Raw genomic sequence first — 18,607 nt, forward strand, 5'->3', positions numbered from 1 at the left:
GATTTAAAGGGGCACATTCACCCTGTTTATAGCAGTCCATGATAGCCAAAATATGGAAAGAGCCCAGATGTCCACTGACAGATGAATGGATAAAGATCTGTGTACACACACACACACCACACACACACACACACACACACACACACAGGAGTATTACTCAGCCATCAAAAGGAATGAAATCTTGCCATGTGCAACGACATGGATGGAACTAGAGGGTATTATGCTAATGCTAAGTGACATAAATCATATGATTTCACTCTTGTGTGGAATTTAAAAAACAAAACAGATGAACATAAGGGCAAGGGAAGGAAAAATAAAGATAAAAACAGAGGGGGAAGCAGATGGTAACAGACTCTTAACTCTAGAAAACAAACGGAGAGTGACTGGAGGGAAGGTGGGTAGGGAGATGGGGTGACTGGGTGATGGGCATTAAGGAGAGCACATGATGTAATGAGCACTGGGTATTATATGCAACTGATGAATCACTGAATTCTGCCCCTGAAACTAATAATACACTGTACATTAACTAAACTGAATTTAAATTAAAAATTAAAAAAATAATTTTTACTTACTTGGTCAACTTGTGGCTTTTCATTGCTGTGAGAAATTCTCTGACAATCTCAGGAGTCTGGTGCCTGCATGGTGTTTTTGATATATATTTTAATGTCTACCCCCAAAAAAAAAGAAAAAACAAGCATAAGATAAACAAAACTTGAATGAGAAAAAGGGAAGACAATGGCTATAACTCATTATTCTAAAATTTTATTTCAAAATCTATAAAGGGGTGTCAGGGTGGCTCAGTCAGTTGAGCATCTGACTCTTGATTTCAGCTCAGGCCATGATCTCAGGGTCATGGAACTGAGCCCCACATCAGGCTCTCTGCATGGAGCCTGTTTCTCCCTCTGCCTATGTCCCTGCCTCTCTCTCTGTGTCTCTCATGAATAATAAATAAAATCTTAAAAAAAAAAAAAGCAAGCTTTTTTGATCTTAAAAAAAAAAAAACACTCAAGCTGACAATTGTGTTATATTTCAGACAATTTTTTAAAAGACAGAGAACCCAAAGAATAGTCACAAGTCCATATGGATATAAGTAAATAAATAAAAGGATGAGAAGGATCAAGTGTTTTCTTACAGAAGAATGTGAAAGGAATGAGGGAAATAAATCAATCTTAGGCAACTGAACCACAGTAATAATTACTGCAGGAAAGACATACTAATGAATACTAAAATTAATGGGCAAAAGCTTTAAGTAGAATATATTATGCATAGCCTCAAAGCATCTTCCCCAAAATATCTATTAATTACTGTGATGGACTGATTGATTTTTGGGTGATGGTTCTAATATATGTCCTCAGGGGTACCCGGGTGGTTCAGTGTGGTTCAATGTCTGCCTTTGGCACAGGTCGTGATCCTGGGGTCTTGGGACTGAGTTCTGCATCAGGCTCCCTGCAGGGAGCTTGCTTCTCCCTCTGCCTTTGTCTCTGCCTCTCTCATGAATAAATAAAATTTTTTTAAAAAGTCCTCAGATTTTTTGATATCCTTCCTTCAGGAGATAAAGCCTAACCCCTTCTCTTTTGAATAGACTGGACTTGACAATTCCTTTCTAACTAATACAAAGTGGAAGTGGAAAACCAGTAACTTTACAGCAGAGAGGCCAGATAACACCTTAAGCAAGTAATCAGAGTGAACAGCATCAGTAAGAAGACACTGATATCATGTACCCTGTACTACACAATGACAAGGACACATCCTTTCTGTAGCATTCCTTCCCAAAAGCCTAACTTCAGTCTGGTCATGAGAAAACATTAAAACAAAACAAAACAACCAAAACTGAGGGACATTCTACAAAATACTTGACTATTACTCTTCAGAAGTGTCAAGGTAATGCATGGAAGATGAGAAAAGCCTAAAGACCTGCTAGAGATAAGAGGATATTAAGGAGCCAGCCATGGTAACTGAATAAAACACAGTACCCTTGAACAGAAAAAGGGCATAGAAACTGAGAAAATCTGAATAAACTCTTTCTGTAATTTTCTTAGTTTTGATAATTGTGCCATGTTTATGGGAGATGGTAACATCAGGGAAAACTAAGAGAAGGGGAAAGTGTTAGAATTCAGGGCAGTCTTTTGACTATTCCTTCTAACTTTAACATTAGCTAACCCTCACCATTGGATAAACTCCCTCCACTTGTATAAACAGAATAAAAACTGGGTTACAGTAAAACCACTCAAATCAAGTAAGAGGTAGTCATGATTTGGTGGCTAGTCATCTGCAGAATAAGCCAACCTCAGTGGTAGTTGGGTAGCCTCTCCAGTAACATAGGCTTACTTCATAGGTGATAGTATTCAAGTTCTGTTGCCCAGAACTGTGTTTGTTCTTTCCACTTTCTTTCCTTTGCTCTTTCAGATCAGTCAGTAACTGGAACACCTAAGGAAGTAATAAATATTTTTATGAATAAATTTGATAAATCTTTTTCAAGATCAATGATTTTGAAGGATAACTAGTATAGTACCTCTTTTCTTTCACAAACCCTCTCCCTTACTCCTGCATTAGAGCAAATATTAGTCTGAGATGCAGCTGACATTTTAAAAATTCTTTTATCTAAGTTGAATAATCCAAATCCATTAGTTTACTGAAAATATTTCAAATGTTTCCTTATCAATATATCTCCCCTGATCTCAAACATACATTGAGGGGTTTTTTTTTTTAAGATTTTATTTATTTATTCATGAGAGACACAGAGACATAGGCAGAGGGAGAAGCAGGCTCCCCATGGGAAGCCCAATGCAGGACTTGATCCCAGGATGCCAAGATCACTCCCTGAGCCAAAGGCAGATGCTCAACCACTGAGCAACCCAGTCATCCCATATATTGATTATTTGAAAGTAAATCTTCCTAAAATATGATCATCTCAATAGAGGCAGACAAAGAATTTTCCAAAATTCAACACCCATTTATGATAAAAACTCTCAACAAACTGGGTTTAGAGGGAACATACCTCAATGTGTAAAGGCCATATATGATAAGTCCTCAGCTAACATCATACTGAACAGTGAAAAGCTGAAAGCTTTTCCATAAGATCAGAAACAAGAGGGACATCTGGTTGGCTCAGGGGTTGAGCATCTACCTTTGGCTCAGGGAGTGATCCCTGTCCCAGGATCAAGTCCCATATCAGGTTCCCTGCGAGGAGCTGGCTTCTCCCTCTGTGTCTCTGCCTCTCTCTCTCTCTCATGAATAAATAAATAAATCTTAAAAATATATATATAAAAAAAAGAAAGAAACAGTTCCAAAACACATGTTTCTATCCCATGAAGGAATATCAAATGAAGATCTAAAATATCTAGGATTTGGGGAAGACTGCCTACTATAAACTAAAGTCTTCCCAGCTTTCCTGAGTTACTATGTATAATTTACCAAGCTTAAAATTCCAAAGTCCACCAGATGGTGTCATCTGTCCTATTTTAAAGTGGAAAATCCAATGAATTCAGTCATTTTAACTAAAATTAATTCAATAATCTTCAGAAGCAAAGGGCAAACTATCAGAGAGGAAAATCCAATAGTTTACTTCAAAGCTATTTACCTCATAGTTACTGAGCAGCGCAGAATTGGCATCCTTCCTGCAAAATAAAGGAAATATTCATCAGTCTGGGCTCCCATTCCTTTGTTGAAATTAAACATCTATAAAATACTTCCCGTATCAAGATTCAGTAAACAAGGGACATCTTGGTGGCTCAGGGGTTAAGTGCCTGCCTTCGGCCCAGGACATGATCCTGGAGTCCCAGAACTGAGTCCCACATCGGGCTCCCTGCATGGAGCCTGCTTCTCCCTCTGCCTAAGTCTCTGCCTCTCTCTGTGTCTCTCATGAATAAGTAAAATCTTAAAAAAAAAAAAAAAAAAAAAAAAAGTTCAGGAATTTAGGGACTACAACCTAAAACTGAGAAATGTCCTAAGTCCTATTTGTTTAGCTGGCAACAGACAATTTCAGAGCAACCTTCCCTCTTCACAGCCCAGCCATAGTATATCACACATTCATTACTAAGTAGGTGAACAAAATACTATATACTCATCCTTAGGCTAGATAGGCAGAAGTCAGGTCAGTCATCTGGGAGAAGTTACTTACAGGAAGAACATGGGGCAAAACCAGAGGGTAAGGAAGGGGTGTCACTAAACAGCAAAGGTGCTAGAATTAACTGGAGAAACAGTGCAGTCTTATCCCACAGCCATGTCCTTGCCCCAGTACTATCTGCCTCCCATCAGTTATTAACATCTTGGGCAGGCAAGTCATCCTGCTAAATCACCAGAAATGGGATCATTAACACCACAACAGGGAATTCCAGCAACATCAGGAATCCTACTAGATATCCACAAAGGTGTTCATCTTCTATATCAATTCAACAGATAAAGTTCACGTGTCAAGCAGTGGTCAAAACGTGGTACCCCTGCAATCAAGGCAAAAATGTCATCTTTCATGTATGAATGAGCATAGCAATGTGACTTGTATTAAAGTATAATCAAGCCCCTCTACAATACTACATAAGTATTTTTTTACATAAGTATTTTTAATAGAGCAGTATAGTGTGATAATTAAGAGTACAGTTATGAAATCAGACAAACCTGGGTTCATATTCTAGCTCTGCCACTTATAAGGTACAGGAGTTCTGGTGAGTTTATTAAGCCCCCCGAAGCTTCTCCATTCAAAACAAAAAATGGGGATAAAACAGCACCTAGACATGTAGCCTGGATTCTCAACCCAGCTCCACCAAACATTAGGGCTCTGTGAATTTAGGCAAGTTACTTAGCCTTTCTGCTCTTAAATTTCCTCATCCATAAAATGACAAAGTAAGATCTAAGATTACTTACAGGATTTTTAAAAAAGATTTTATTTATTTATTCATGAAAGACACACACAGAGAGGCAGAGACATAGGCAGAAGGAGAAGCAGGCTCCACGCAAGGAGCCCAATGTGGAACTCGATCCCGGGGCCCCAGGATCATGCCCTGAACGGAAGGCAGACACTCAACCACTGAGCCACCCAGGCGTCCCATATTTACAGGATTAAACGAAAAGATGTAAAGTACTAGAACACAGTAAGTACTCAATAAACACCATTTATTATTACTATCTGTGTTATTACCATAACTTCTTCCTACCTCATAAAGCTGTTATGAGGATGAAACGAAGACAACAAATTTTAAGTGTAGCATTGTTCTTGGTACTTATTAAGATCTACCTTAATGGAGGAGGCCATTATTCATTAAAGATACCACCTCACTGAATTCTCATTTAAAAAAACCCTGTGGGGGATCCCTGGGTGGCTCAGTGGTTTGGCGCCTGCCTTTGGCCCAGGGCGTGATCCTGGAGTCCCGGGATCGAGTCCCGCATCGGGCTCCCTGCATGGAGTCTACTTCTCCCTCTACCTATGCCTCTGCCTGTCTCTCTCTCTCTGTCATGAATAAGTAAATAAAATCTTAAAAAAAAAACCAACCCTGTGAAGTAGGAACTATTATGATTTCGTCTTTATAGATGATAAAACTGAGGCTCAGAGATTTAAAAATTTGCTTAGAGTCACACAGTAAGAAGCCTCACTGAAGCAGAAGATAACTACAGAACTGCGAAAAATGAGACTAGATGGGACAAATGGAAAGTGGTAATGCAGATTTCCAAAAATTTAGGAAGCACTCTGGACTTGACACAATGTGTAATAAGACTACTGTATGTTCCTAAACCAGGAGCAGGTCTATATGATGAAGATGCTGACACAAAATTTCAAAAACATGGGCCAAATAGATGGGTGACTTTCCTAAGCAATCAATAAAGCAAAAAAAGCAAGTGGTTAACACAAGGATCTGACCTAGGCCTTTGGTCTGCAGCACAGTGATGCCAGCACTCTAATCAAATCAACATGTGAAGCTTACCAAATGCTATTAGACATTCAACAAATAGCTAGGATTTCACAAGTGTTGCTTTGCCCAAATAACCACAATTGCATACAGGTCAGGGAACATCATATTTAAAAGGAAGCTAACACAGGAACGACAATGCATAATTAGTATAATTAGTGTATATGATATGGTTCATTTAAAATTGAAAAGGCCAAATCAAACCACATGTCATCTTTGCCTACTTAATTAGGAAGTCAGTCCACAAGGCTTCTTCCTATCTTTGCTTAAAATTGAGTTAAAACTCCCTGTGTGTCCTAAAATACAATGTAACTAAGAGATCCCTTCCCTGAGCCGACTGGAAAAATAATACAAATGTTATTTTTCCTCAAAGCTAAGGGATCCATCCCAGGTGCCATTGTTACAACTTCATTTCCAGATCATGGCCTCTCCTCTGTCATGGAGAATACTCTATGCCTTGGGAAAATTTGTCCTTGGCTATTCCAACTTATTGCCCCACTGCCCAAGCCAATATTGTTAATGCAAGAATCCAAAGAGCATCATCTATCTTTACTAGAAGCAATATACAAAGGTAAAACACTTTGGGTTTACTGAACCTGTGTTTTGGGTCCAGGAGAACAATGGCTGCTTAAACAAGTATCACATTTTGCAGATTCTGGCTGGCAGAAGCTGGTTTATTCTTTTCTTGGATAGTTGTTTTTTTTTTTTTTTTTTTTTTTTTACTCAGTAAATACTAATGGAATAAGTGCCAAAATATGCCAGACTTTCCTTTATTTAATAAAATGTCAACAGAAATAAGATCTACCTTTTATGAAATGAACTATGCTCATTTCAGTTTCTAAATGAACTGTACATATGGAGAAACGTTTTTTTTTTTTTTTTTTTTTTTTTTTTTTTTTTTAAATTTTTTTTATTTATTTATTTACAATAGTCATACAGAGAGAGAGAGAGAGAGGCAGAGACACAGGCAGAGGGAGAAGCAGGCTCCATGCACCGGGAGCCCGATGTGGGATTCGATCCCGGGTCTCCAGGATCGCGCCCTGGGCCAAAGGCAGGCGCCAAACCGCTGCGCCACCCAGGGATCCCTGGAGAAACGTTTTTAAGACAGCTTTTATCGGGGATCCCTGGGTGGCGCAGCAGTTTGGCGCCTGCCTTTGGCCCAGGGCGCGATCCTGGAGACCCGGGATCGAATCCCACGTCGGGCTCCCAGTGCATGGAGCCTGCTTCTCCCTCTGCCTATGTCTCTGCCTTGTCTCTGCCTCTCTCTCTCTATGACTATCATAAATAAATAATAATAAAAAAAAAAGACAGCTTTTATCCTACTATAACCACCACTAAGTGGCAGGTTGCTGGGAATAGGATATGGTAAGATTGCACAGGCATCAACTTAATCAAGTGATCTCATCTAACAGCACTGATGATGATGTGATGCAGTAAGACACATCCCTTAGAGCAATCCTATTAAAGAATGTCTAATTTGAATCTAGCCAGGAGAATATAACCAGACAAATCAAAGTTTAGATTCTTCAACTATCAATGTCATTTGTAACAATGTCAATGTCAAAAAACAGGCTAGGAATCTGAGTAAAGGAGATAAAGAACTATGACAATAAAAGTTGTAGGACTAAAAATGTATGATTCTTGGCTGGATCCTGAATCAGTGGTTAAAAAAAATCTAGCAAAAATGACATTTCAATTGGAGAAATTTTGTATTTTAATAATATTGGTACCTCATTGCTAAATTCTCTGGGTGTGACAATGGTATTGCAGTTAAATAGAATATATTTTTAAGACTAGGTAAAATGACATGGTATCTACAACTCTGAAATGAAATGACTCAATAGTGTACGGAGAGAGGATGTATACATGTTTAAGATGAGGCAAGCATATCAAAATGTTAACAAATGGTGACTCTAGAGGGTATAAAGGTACTTGTGCTCTTTTTGCAGCTGTTCTAAAGGTTTGTAATTTTTCAAGTTAAAAAGTTGATCTCTCTCTGTCTCTATGAGTAAATAAATAAAATCTTTAAAAAAATAAAAATAAAAACAAAAAATAAAAAATAAAAAGTTGAGAAAGGGGATCCCTGGGTGGCTCAGCAGTTACGCCTGCCTTTGGCCCAGGGCGTGATCCTGGAGTCCCGGAATCGAATCCCACGTCGGGTTTCTGGCATGGAGCCTGCTTCTCCCTCTGCCTGTGTCTCTGCCTCTCTCTCTCTCTCTCTCTCTCTCTCTCTCTGTCTATCATAAATGAATAAAAATAAATCTTAAAAAAATTAAAATAAATAAAAATAAAAAGTTGAGAAAAATGGAAATGTAAAACTAAAGAATTCCATAAGGTTAAAATAAGACATCTGAATAACTTATAATTGAGGACATAAAGTACAATTTCCTTCAGTGTTTTTAACTTGAGTATAATCTGTCAATTACATATTTATAAGCTGTTGTTCCTACTGAGCAGGAATTGTCTGCTCTATATATAGTTTGCACTTCAGTATCATGTAACACATTCACAAGCATTTAAACTTCTACAAACTGTCTACCTACACAGATCTTCATATTCATATTCTCCTATAGGACTCAGAATAGTACCGATTTTCATTACAGGTTTTTTTTTTTTTTTAATTTATGATAGTCAGAGAGAGAGAGAGAGAGAGAGAGAGAGAGACACGCAGAGACACAGGCAGAGGGAGAAGCAGGCTCCATGCAGGGAGCCCGATGTGGGATTCGATCCCGGGTCTCCAGGATCGTGCCCTGGGCCAAAGGCAGGCGCTAAACCGCTGCGCCACCCAGGGATCCCCAATTACAGATGTTTAAAGCAAATATTCCAAGTGATGTTTAAAGATGTTTAAATCTTGGGCAGCCCTGGTGGCTCAGCGGTTTAGTGCCACCTTCGGCCCAGGGCATGATCCTGGAGACCTGGGATCGAGTCCCACGTCGGGCTCCCTGCATGGAGCCTGCTTCTCCCTCTGCCTGTGCCTCTGCCTCTCTCTCTCTCATGAATAAATAAAATCTTAAAAAAAAAGATGTTTAAATCTATATTTACACGTAGACAGTCACTTAATTTCATTACTTAAGTAATGAATTGACTGAAGTTGACTCGCTATTTGAAATACAACCTGTAAATTTTGTTTAACTTGCTGAGTCAATTTAATGGATGTAAACAACTACTTTGGAAAACTGAATTCTGAATAAACAGAACAAAATGATCTACTGGCTGATATTCTTTAGAAACACATATACACATGCAAACAGCACCTTTTAATTGCAACACAATTAGCTTACGTGTGCAATGACGAACAGAACTGCTCAAATTCTATGTTCAACCTATATTATTGATTCAAGTCATGTTCTGCAAAACTAAACTCCAGTACAAGAAAACTGGGCAGATTTCAAAGTCAATAAACTTAATCTGTAGCATTCTCCTAGGAGCTAGCAAACAAGTATCCTCTCTCCAGTCCTGTTACCCAACTGTTTATAGGACCTATTAGCTAACTTTAAATCCTAGTATTTCTCGCTGTACAATGAAGGAAATTCTGACAAGATTTCAAGAAGATGATACAGAACATAAATAATCCGTTCTCCCTAATTATGTATCTTAAGTTCAAGAATAAAAGAGTAGGGATGCCTGGGTGGCTCAGTGGTTGAGCATCTGCCTTTGGTTCAGGGTATGATCCCAGGGTACTGGGATTGAGTCCTGCATCAGGCTCCCCGCAGGGAGCCTGCTTCTCCCTCTGCTTATGTCTCTGCCTCTCTCATGAATAAATAAAATCTTAAAAATAAATAAAAAAGTAAAACACAGGGATGCATGGGGGGCCCAGTCGGTTAAGCATCTGACTCCTGGTTTCAGCTCAGGTCATGATCTCAAAGTCCTGGGACTGAACTCCATGCCAGGCTCCGAGTTCAGCATGGAGTATGCTGGAGATTCTCTCCTCTTTCAACCCTTCCCCACTGCTTGCATATGCACATAATCTCTCTAAAATAAATACATAAAAAATTTTAAAAGAAAAGAGTGAATGAAAGCTTTCCAGGTATATAAATAATCCTAAGACATTAGACAAAGTTGGCCAAATAGCAAATATCTTATATGTAAACAAATACCTAATTTTCCTATATCTTGTATCCTTTTGCCTGAGGAAAATTTCCAAATGACAGTCAAAAAGTTTTTTTTTTTAAATTCTATCACTTAATGAAATGAAGTATATATATTCCTCACCTTTAAAAAATTTCTAGTATATTTGTATATGTATTATTCACTCAACAGGTATTTACTCAGTGACTGAAGAAAAAAAGTAGTAAAAACTCAAAAGAAGTTTTCCTTTCATGCTTCCTCCTCCCAGGTCCTAGGAATGCCTGAAAGAGCATTGTTTGTCCTCTCAGAGAAACAGGGTTCTGCTGAAGATCCTAAGGACCACACTGCCAAGGATCACATCTCATTTTGGAGGCCAGTAAGGAACTAGAAGTTAGGCCTCCAGACCTTTCCATTCCAGGGGTCCTTCCACTCTCAAATGACATTCCTAAAGAAAGCTCACTTTCCCATAAATTGCTAGCAGAATTCTTGATTTTTTAAAAAAGATTTTATTTATTTATTCACAAGAGACACAGAGAGAGGCAGAGACATAGGCAGAGGGAGAAACAGGCTCCATGCAGGAAGCCCGATGTGGGACTCGATCCCAGGACCCTGGGATCATGCCCTGAGCCAAAGGCAGATGCTCAACCACTAAGCCACCCAGGCGTCCCTCTTTAATAAGTCACCAACTCCTTGGAAGAATGGACAGGTTGCTACAGAAGAAAAAACTCTTGATTCAAATCACTTTACTTAGGAAAATCAGAAAATCTACATGCCCAGCAATTAGTAAACTAGCCAATTCAATTATATTAATTTTTAATTAATTTGTTAAATTAATGAAGTATTGTTATATTATTTCAACAACCCTCTGCTGAATACCTAATGCGTGCCAAACGCCGTGCTAAATACTAGGTGAAAAGACAGCAGTCCTTGCCTTCATGGAACTTTCCCTTGAGGGACACAAGGCACTAAACAAGTAAATATACACCTGTTATTACAACTTTAATTATTCAAAGGAAAAATAAATTATACTAAGAGATAAGAGGAGGACTCTTTTTGGACTGACTGAAAAGGAAAAGCAACACTCAACCTGAGCTATCAAAAAGATAAAGAGGGAGCAGGACTGAGAAAAGTATACCAGGCAGAGGGAACAGCAATGCAAAGGTCCTGAAGACCTTGGAAGATTACAGAAACTACTTGACTGCCAGTGTTTGGGAAGTGGGAATTGTAACATGAGAGAGGGTTGGTGAGTATATGAGGTTATATAGAATCATGTAGGTCCAAGTAAGTAATGTGGATTTCCTTTTAGTAGAACAGAAAGTCAATGAAGAGTTTTATAAAGGTGGTGAGTTATCAAATTAACATTTTAAGATCATTCCAGCTGTTGACTGGAAACAGAATGGAGGGAGGGCCAGAGTGGAAGCCAAAGGCTACTGCTTAATTTGGACCAGAGATGACAGACTACAAAGTTAGCAATGGAGATAATGAAAAATAGCTGCACACAAAATATATTGAAGGTGGAAATGACAGGACTGGCTGATGGACTGGATTTAGAGATGAGGAAGGAGAGCTAGATTTTTGGACTAAGCAATTGGATGGATGATGAGAGAGAAGGGCTACACTTTTGGGAGTTATCAGCATAACTGATATCTCAGTAAAATGGGTAAAATGACCATGGGAGAGAGTGTGGACAGAAAGGGTCCCAAGACTGAGCCCTAGGACACCTCAACATTTAGAAGCCAAGCAAGGGAGGAGAGGAGGGGCAAACCAGGAAAGGAGACTGAGAAATAGTCCTTGACGTAGATGAAAATGCAGACAGCATGTCACAAAGCCAAAAGACCTTCTAGAGTTTTTTTGTTTTAAGCAGACACCCGAGTTTCTGTATCAACTGTTGCTGAGATCAAGAACATTGAGGCCAGAAAATCAACCTTTGAATGTGACAAGTCAGAGGGCTCAGGTAGTCACAAAAATCCATTTCTGTAGACTAGTGAGGATGAAAGCTTATGGCTTTTCGGCCTTTTGGCTACGAGCAAGTGAGGATGAAAGCCCAACAGAATGATTGAGACTGAGGGGATAAACAACAGTTCCAAGCAGTTTTGTTGTGAGAGGAAGCAGAAATGGAGCAATAAGTGGACATGGGTGTGGGGACAAGGGAGTTTTTAAGATGCATAAATTAAAGCAGAATCATATAATGATAGGAAATGCTTTTGTAAAGATGAAAAATGGGTAATAACAGCTTGGGCTAGAGTAATAAATACATCTAAATGTTTTTAAAGTCGCGGATTAAACCCCATTAATGGACTACAAAATAATTTAGTGGGTCAGCATTGTTTTTTAATAAGAGACAATATGAGTGTACTGCAATACACTATATTTTACAATATAGTAAAAGTGTTGTTTCATGATGTTTTCGTTTCAGTTACATGTATATATATTGTGTGTCTTTAAAATCTGAAAAATAGTAGTATACATGACCATTAAAGAGGTAAGAGAACGCAAAAGAAAATGTGAGTAACCAACGTCGATGAGAACACAATACAGGTACGCCTGCAAGTTAACGTCAGCTACATAAAACCCACACGCGGGGGGATCCCTGGGTGGCGCAGCGGTTTGGCGCCTGCCTTTGGCCCAGGGCGCGATCCTGGAGACCCGGGATCGAGTCCCACGTCGGGCTCCCGGTGCATGGAGCCTGCTTCTCCCTCTGCCTATGTCTCTGCCTCTCTCTCTTTCTCTCTCTGTGACTATCATAAATAAATAAAGATTAAAAAAAAAAAACCCACACGCGGGGGGATCCCTGGGTGGCGCAGCGGTTTGGCGCCTGCCTTTGGCCCAGGGCGCGATCCTGGAGACCCGGGATCGAGTCCCACGTCGGGTTCCCGGTGGATGGAGCCTGCTTCTCCCTCCGCCTGTGTCTCTGCCAGCCTGCCTCTCTCTCTCATAAATAAATAAATAAATCTTAAAAAAAAAAAAAAAACCCACACGTGGAGCAGCTGAAAAACTTCCATCCGCACGTGGTACTAAGCAAACATCACAGACACGGGCTGTTTCTGCTGCTGCGGTCCCCGTCCCGCCTCAAGCACCTCCTTCTTCCCAGAAAACCTGGCCCTGCCCTAGCAGGGCGAACTGCTCAACAAACTCGGACAGCACCTCTTCCCCAAGGTAGGCCAAGCTCTACCCCATCACGTATCCATCTCTTCTGCAAGTACTTCCAGGGCAGACTCGGGGCTTTACACTTTCGAGGTCCCCGCTGGGACGCCGGGTGACGTCCCCACGGCGACCCAGGGCAGGGCACGCTAGGAAATGAGGGTGGGGGGAGCAGGCCGCCAGGTCTCGTCGCACTGGGCCCCGCGCCGCAGGCACTGGGCGGGAGTAGGGACGAAGGTCTCGAGCGAGCAGAGCGAGGGTCCCCTTCTTCCCCGCGTCCCGCCCCAGGCCTTTCCCCCAAGCCTGTGTAAGGTGCCGCCCCGTGCCCGCGTTCCCTCGGCCCAGCCGTCCCCAGCCGTCCCCAGCAGCCGTGTGCGTCTACGCAAAGCCAGGAACGCGCCGCGGACGACTTACACTTCCATGTCGACCCCGCGTCGCCGCCTCCGGCCGCCAGCACTCCCGCAGCCTCGTACCACGCCGCCGCAGCCGCCGCGGCTTCCCGGGCCAGCGGTGCCAAGCGGGCCGCCTAGTCCGCGCGCCGCGGGGCACGCCGGGATCGCCGCGGGGCACGCCGGGATAGCCGCGGGGCACGCCGGGATCGCCGCGCTGCACGCCGGGAGCCGGGGGGCCTCCGCCGGGGTGGGCCGCTCCGTGCGCTGCGCTTTGCCGCGCTTCGGGCCGTTAACGGGGGGCGGGCAGGGCTTGGCTCCGTTTTCGGGTCTAGGTGATCTAAAGCATAAACAGAGACGATGGGGTTAGCAGGCCTGAGTGGCGTGCGAAGCCCAGAAGTCGGGGAGGCGGCCCTGGGCTGCTGGAAGGGCTCGGTTCCGGGGTCTGGGTGTTGGCTGCGCCTGCGTTCGGCCCCGGAAAAGTGGGCGGGGTGTCCACGTCCGCGCCCTTCCTGTGTCGGGGTGAATGACACGTACCAAGGAGCGAGAAAGCCCAGCCGCCTCGGGCGCCCCCCTCCCGGTTCCCGTTCTTGCTGGAGAGTTATTTGGCAAACAGAAGTACAAAAAGTCCTAGGGACAAGCACAGACGCTGATCTTCCGGCCTTTGTAGGAATTTATCCACAGAGAATTATGGGATGCGTGAAGAAGAATGGAGGTGTAGTGATTTTTCCCAGGGAGATCAATGAGGAATCGATAAGGCCTGTTGCAGTCCATGGACGTGTGTGTGCGACCGTGAGCGATGAGGTAGCGCACTCTACCATGGCCTGGGGAAATGCTCAAGATAGGGTTTTTAAAAGATAGAAAATGGGGTTGGTGGGACTCTAGTGATCTAAAGAAAATAATAAGCAGGGAAAGAATACCCAAAGTCATACGAGGTAGAGCCACCTAATCTAAACATGTCTTGAGAGAACAGACGCGGAAGCTTGATGCCCATTATCTTCTAGAATTTTTGCTATGTCGGAAAATAATAATGATATTTGTTGATAATTGTTTAAATAATAATTTAACAAATTAAAGACTGCAAGAAATGGGGTGCCTGGTGGCTCATCGGTTGAGCATCTGCCTTCGGCTCAGGGCGTGATCCCGGGGACCCAGGATCGAGTCCCCCATCGGGCTCCCTGCGAGGAGCCTGCTTCTCCCTCTGCCTGTGTCTCTGCTTCTCTCTGTGTGTCTCTCATGAATAAATGAATATAATCATAAAAGAAAAAAAGACTGGAAGCAAATAGCGAAAATATTAACAGTAGCAAAAGTCTTTAGATGTTAAGTCAATTTCTTTTTTTTTTCTGCTCTTTTATAGTTCTATCAGTTATTACTCGCTAAATTCATTTGCAAGGCCCTTGCTACACGGTTTGTTATTTTATTACGTTAATAGCTAATGGTGCAGGGTTGGCAGTCAGGTGCCTGTGGTTCTGTTCACCTCCATCGCCTACTCAGAGGCTGTTTGACCGTGGGAGATCTCCTAACCGCAATTCCCTAGTAAATCAGGTCTATTTGGTAATCTTTTTTTTTTTTTTTTAAGATTTTTACATTTATTTATGAGAGACACAGAGAGAGGGAGAAGCAGGCTCCATGCAGGGAGCCTGACGTGGGACTCGATCCTGGGTCTCCTGGGTCTCCTGGGTCACGCCCTGGGCTGGAGGTAGTGCTAAACCGCTGAGCCACCGGGGCTGCCCCACTGTTTGATAATCTTTATAAAGTGCCTGGCACATAGTAAGTGCTCAGCAAAGGCTAATTACTGTGACAGTACAACTATGACTATGGGGTAGATTCTGTTGTTATTCAAATTTTACTTTTGAGGAAACAGGCAGGCTTGGTGAGATTATGATTTACCTAAAGGCAGTCATCTAGGAACTTGCTCAGTAGGGGCTCAAACTCAGGCAATTTGAACAAACACAGGGAGTGTATTACATTGTTAATAGTGACTAATGATTGGTTAATAAAACGTGTTGTAGCAATAAAAAGGAATGGAGCCCTGATACCCTGCTACAACACAGATGATCCTCAAATACATGCCAAGTGAAAGAAGCCAGACATGAAAAACCAAATCCTATATGGTTCCATTTCTATGAAATGTCCAAAATAGGCAAGTCTATAAAGACAGGGAGTAGATTAGTGATTGCTTAGGGTTGGGAGAGGGTCAGGGACAGGAATGGCAGCTAATGGATCCTGAATTTCTTTTAGGGGGAGTAAAAATGTCTTAAAACTAGATTTTAATGGTTGCCCATCCCTGGGAATATACCAAAAAACACTGAATTATATACTTTAAGTTAGAAAATTGTATAGTATCTGAATTATGTATCAATGAAGCTGTTAAAAATATTTTTTCCTAGTGTTTGCCTGTGGGCATTAAATAGAGCTGTGGGCAATAGAGCAATAGAAATGAGGGGAATTTTTAGCATTTAACTAACAGTTCAGAATTTTAAAAAGGTTTTTTCAATGTACATGTTATTTTTAATTACAAAAAATACTATTTTAAAAATAATTTGGGGGATGCCTGGGGAACTCAGTGGTTGAGAATCTGCTTTTGGCTCAGGGTGTGGTCCTGGAGTCCTGGGATCAAGTCCCACATCAGGCTCCCCACAGGAAGCCTGCTTCTCCCTCTGCCTGTGTCTCTGCCTCTCTCTCTCTCTCTCTCTCTCTCTCTCTCTCTCTCTGTATCTCTCATTAATAAAGAAATACAATCTTAAAAAAAAATAAAAACTAATTTGGGTGCCTGGATGACTGAGTTGGTTGAGCATCAACTCTTGGTTTGGCTCTGGTCATGATCTCAGGGTCATGAGATCAAGCCCTGCATCAGGCTCTGTGCTCAGCATGGAGTCTGCTTGAGATTCTTCCCCCTTCTCTCATCCTTTCCCTCCCTCTCTGCTCCCTCCCACCTCACGTGTGCATGTGTGCACATGTGTACTCTCTTGCTCTCTCAAATAAATAAAAATTTTTTAAAAACCAACTAGTTTACTTTTTAAAAATCAGCAAATAGGAATGCCTGGGTGGCTCAGCAGTTGAGGGTCTGCCTTTGGCTCAGGGCGTGATCCTGGAGTCCTGGGATCAAGTCCCACATCAGGCTCCCCACAGGAAGCCTGCTTCTCCCTCTGCCTATGTCTCTGCCTCTCTCTCTCTCTCTCTCTCCCTCTCTCTCTCTGTCTTTCATGAATAAATAAGTAAAATCTCTTTTAAAAATCAGCAAATAGGGATCCCTGGGTGGCGCAGCGGTTTGGCGCTTGCCTTTGGCCCAGGGCGCGATCCTGGAGACCCGGGATCAAGTCCCATGTCGGGCTCCCAGTGCATGGAGCCTGCTTCTCCCTCTGCCTATGTCTCTGCCTCTCTCTGTGTGTGTGTGACTATCATAAATAAATAAATAAATAAATAAATAAATAAATAAATAAATAAATAAATAAAATATAAAATATAAAATATAAAATATAAAATATAAAATATAAAATAAAATACAGCAAATAAAATGCTACCCAAGACTCAGCTGGCCTAATTTGTGTAGAGGGTCCTCATACCTCCTTTGAGGACAGGAGGACTCATAAAGAAGCACTGAAGATGCTCAGGGTGTTATTCACTTAGCAGATATGTAGTGGTGGCCCATTTGGTGGTGATGATACATATGTGAATAATATGCACTTCCTGCCCTGGCTAGCTGGCAGCCTAGTTGGGGAACCAGCTCTGGACATCAACAACTACAACACACAGTGTTTAGACGCGATGAAGCAGAGGAAAGAATGACTAATGAAGTGGCGTCCCAAAGCCAGGATGTTTGAACTGGTTGAGGGGAGGAACACCCAAGGCCAAGGCTTCAGGGATGGGCTTCCACAGGAGAGAAGCTAGTGCCTCTGAGGGCCCTGTGATAAAAATAGCTAAGCTGGTTCTCCAAAGGAGGTCACCCTAAAACTTTGGGGCTGTATGCTGTCATCCTGCCTATCCTCTAAGGGTAGCCAAGTATCAGGAGTGAGGCCCTTTCTCCCAAGGGAAGACTGCCCAAAAGGACCCTGTACAATGACATAATCCAGCCAACAAAACTGGGCTAGTCAATGGCTGAAACTCCTACCTGGCCTGCCCCCACTCAGGGCCTCCTTGTAGCTTTCCTAACTTAAGGCTGCATAATGAGTCTTTGTTCTTTGCCACCCAAAGCATACAAACCTAGAAAATGGCTTTTTATTTCTTAACAGCTGTATTTTTAGGCAGAGCTACCTATTATGTACAAAGGCCCAGAGCATGAGCAAACCTTGTGTGTCTTCCATGTGGAAATGTCCTGTTGAACACAGAGCCATTAGGTCTAGAGCTCAAAAGAAAACTGGCAAAAACTTTGGTGTGAGTGTGAAGGTGTGAGTGGAAATTGAAGCTTTTGAAGTTACCCAGAGAGAGTCTACATACAATAGGGAGACTCACTTGGTGCTTACCAGGTGCCAGAGAGTTGATCTCCGCTCTTCACAGGGAATGTGCTCATTTAATCCCCAAAAGATTCCATGAGGATGTGTGCCCACACTGCATTAGCATGGTCTCACTTACTCCTCTAAGGAGTTTGCAGAGTTCAGCAGGATGATCAGCCTATTTCACAGGAAAGTGAAGCTCAGAGAAGAGTTACAAAATATCAGAGCCAGAATGCTCTTTCTTCTCTGGCCAGCTCCCAACATCCACATATACTAGCACTGTCCCAACCTTACCTCTCAGTTTCAGGGCCTACCGGTATCAAGGATACCTCTCCATTCTGCACTAAACCCTTTTAATGCACCAAAGTGGAAAATGTAGGGGAGACAAGCCAGGTGAGGCTTTAACTCTTCTGAAGCAGATAAATCCTAGATAGCACTTAGCCTTCTGCTGAAATGGCTGTTGTCTGAGCAATCCTGAAGCCTCAAACTGGCAATGAGAATGGGCAAGGCCCTGAAGGAAACACCAGTGAAGTCAAGTAAGATTGTGATCTCTTTTTTAGCATCCCAGGAGCAGGAATTGTAAACCCTTGCTGACTGCCAATCATGGGGTTGTGTTCCTGGGCACTCATAGGAATGAGGCAGTTAAGTGTGGCAGTTACAGATATGGGCTCTGTGA

At 42.2% G+C, this 18,607-nt stretch overlaps 2 protein-coding genes across 6 annotated transcripts in view; one reads left to right on the forward strand and one right to left on the reverse strand.

The window, feature by feature from the left end:
- CRCP (CGRP receptor component) overlaps positions 1 to 15,059 on the reverse strand; it is a 100,037-nt gene extending 84,978 nt beyond the window's left edge. The window contains exons 1-4 of one of the 5 annotated variants that reach the window (XM_055339264.1): positions 13,524 to 15,045; positions 3,581 to 3,617; positions 2,329 to 2,427; positions 573 to 667 (exon numbers count right to left, since the gene is read on the reverse strand). In XM_055339264.1, the coding sequence (XP_055195239.1) occupies positions 573 to 667; positions 2,329 to 2,427; positions 3,581 to 3,617; positions 13,524 to 13,531 (239 nt within the window). In that variant the 5' untranslated portion in view covers positions 13,532 to 15,045. Of the gene's footprint in view, positions 1 to 572; positions 668 to 2,328; positions 2,428 to 3,580; positions 3,618 to 13,523 lie in introns of those variants that run through there. The other 4 variants (XM_055339262.1, XM_055339261.1, XM_055339263.1 and 1 more) reach the window with 4 other exon arrangements.
- Positions 12,796 to 18,607, forward strand: part of ASL (argininosuccinate lyase) — a 39,129-nt gene continuing 33,317 nt past the window's right edge. Inside the window, exon 1 of the mRNA XM_055339258.1 lies at positions 12,796 to 13,124. The gene's annotated coding sequence lies outside the window, so the exon portion shown is untranslated. The remainder of the gene's footprint in view (positions 13,125 to 18,607) is intronic.

The sequence above is a fragment of the Nyctereutes procyonoides genome, unplaced genomic scaffold (assembly GCF_905146905.1).
Source record: "Nyctereutes procyonoides isolate TBG_1078 unplaced genomic scaffold, NYPRO_anot_genome, whole genome shotgun sequence".
Lineage (NCBI taxonomy): Eukaryota > Metazoa > Chordata > Mammalia > Carnivora > Canidae > Nyctereutes > Nyctereutes procyonoides.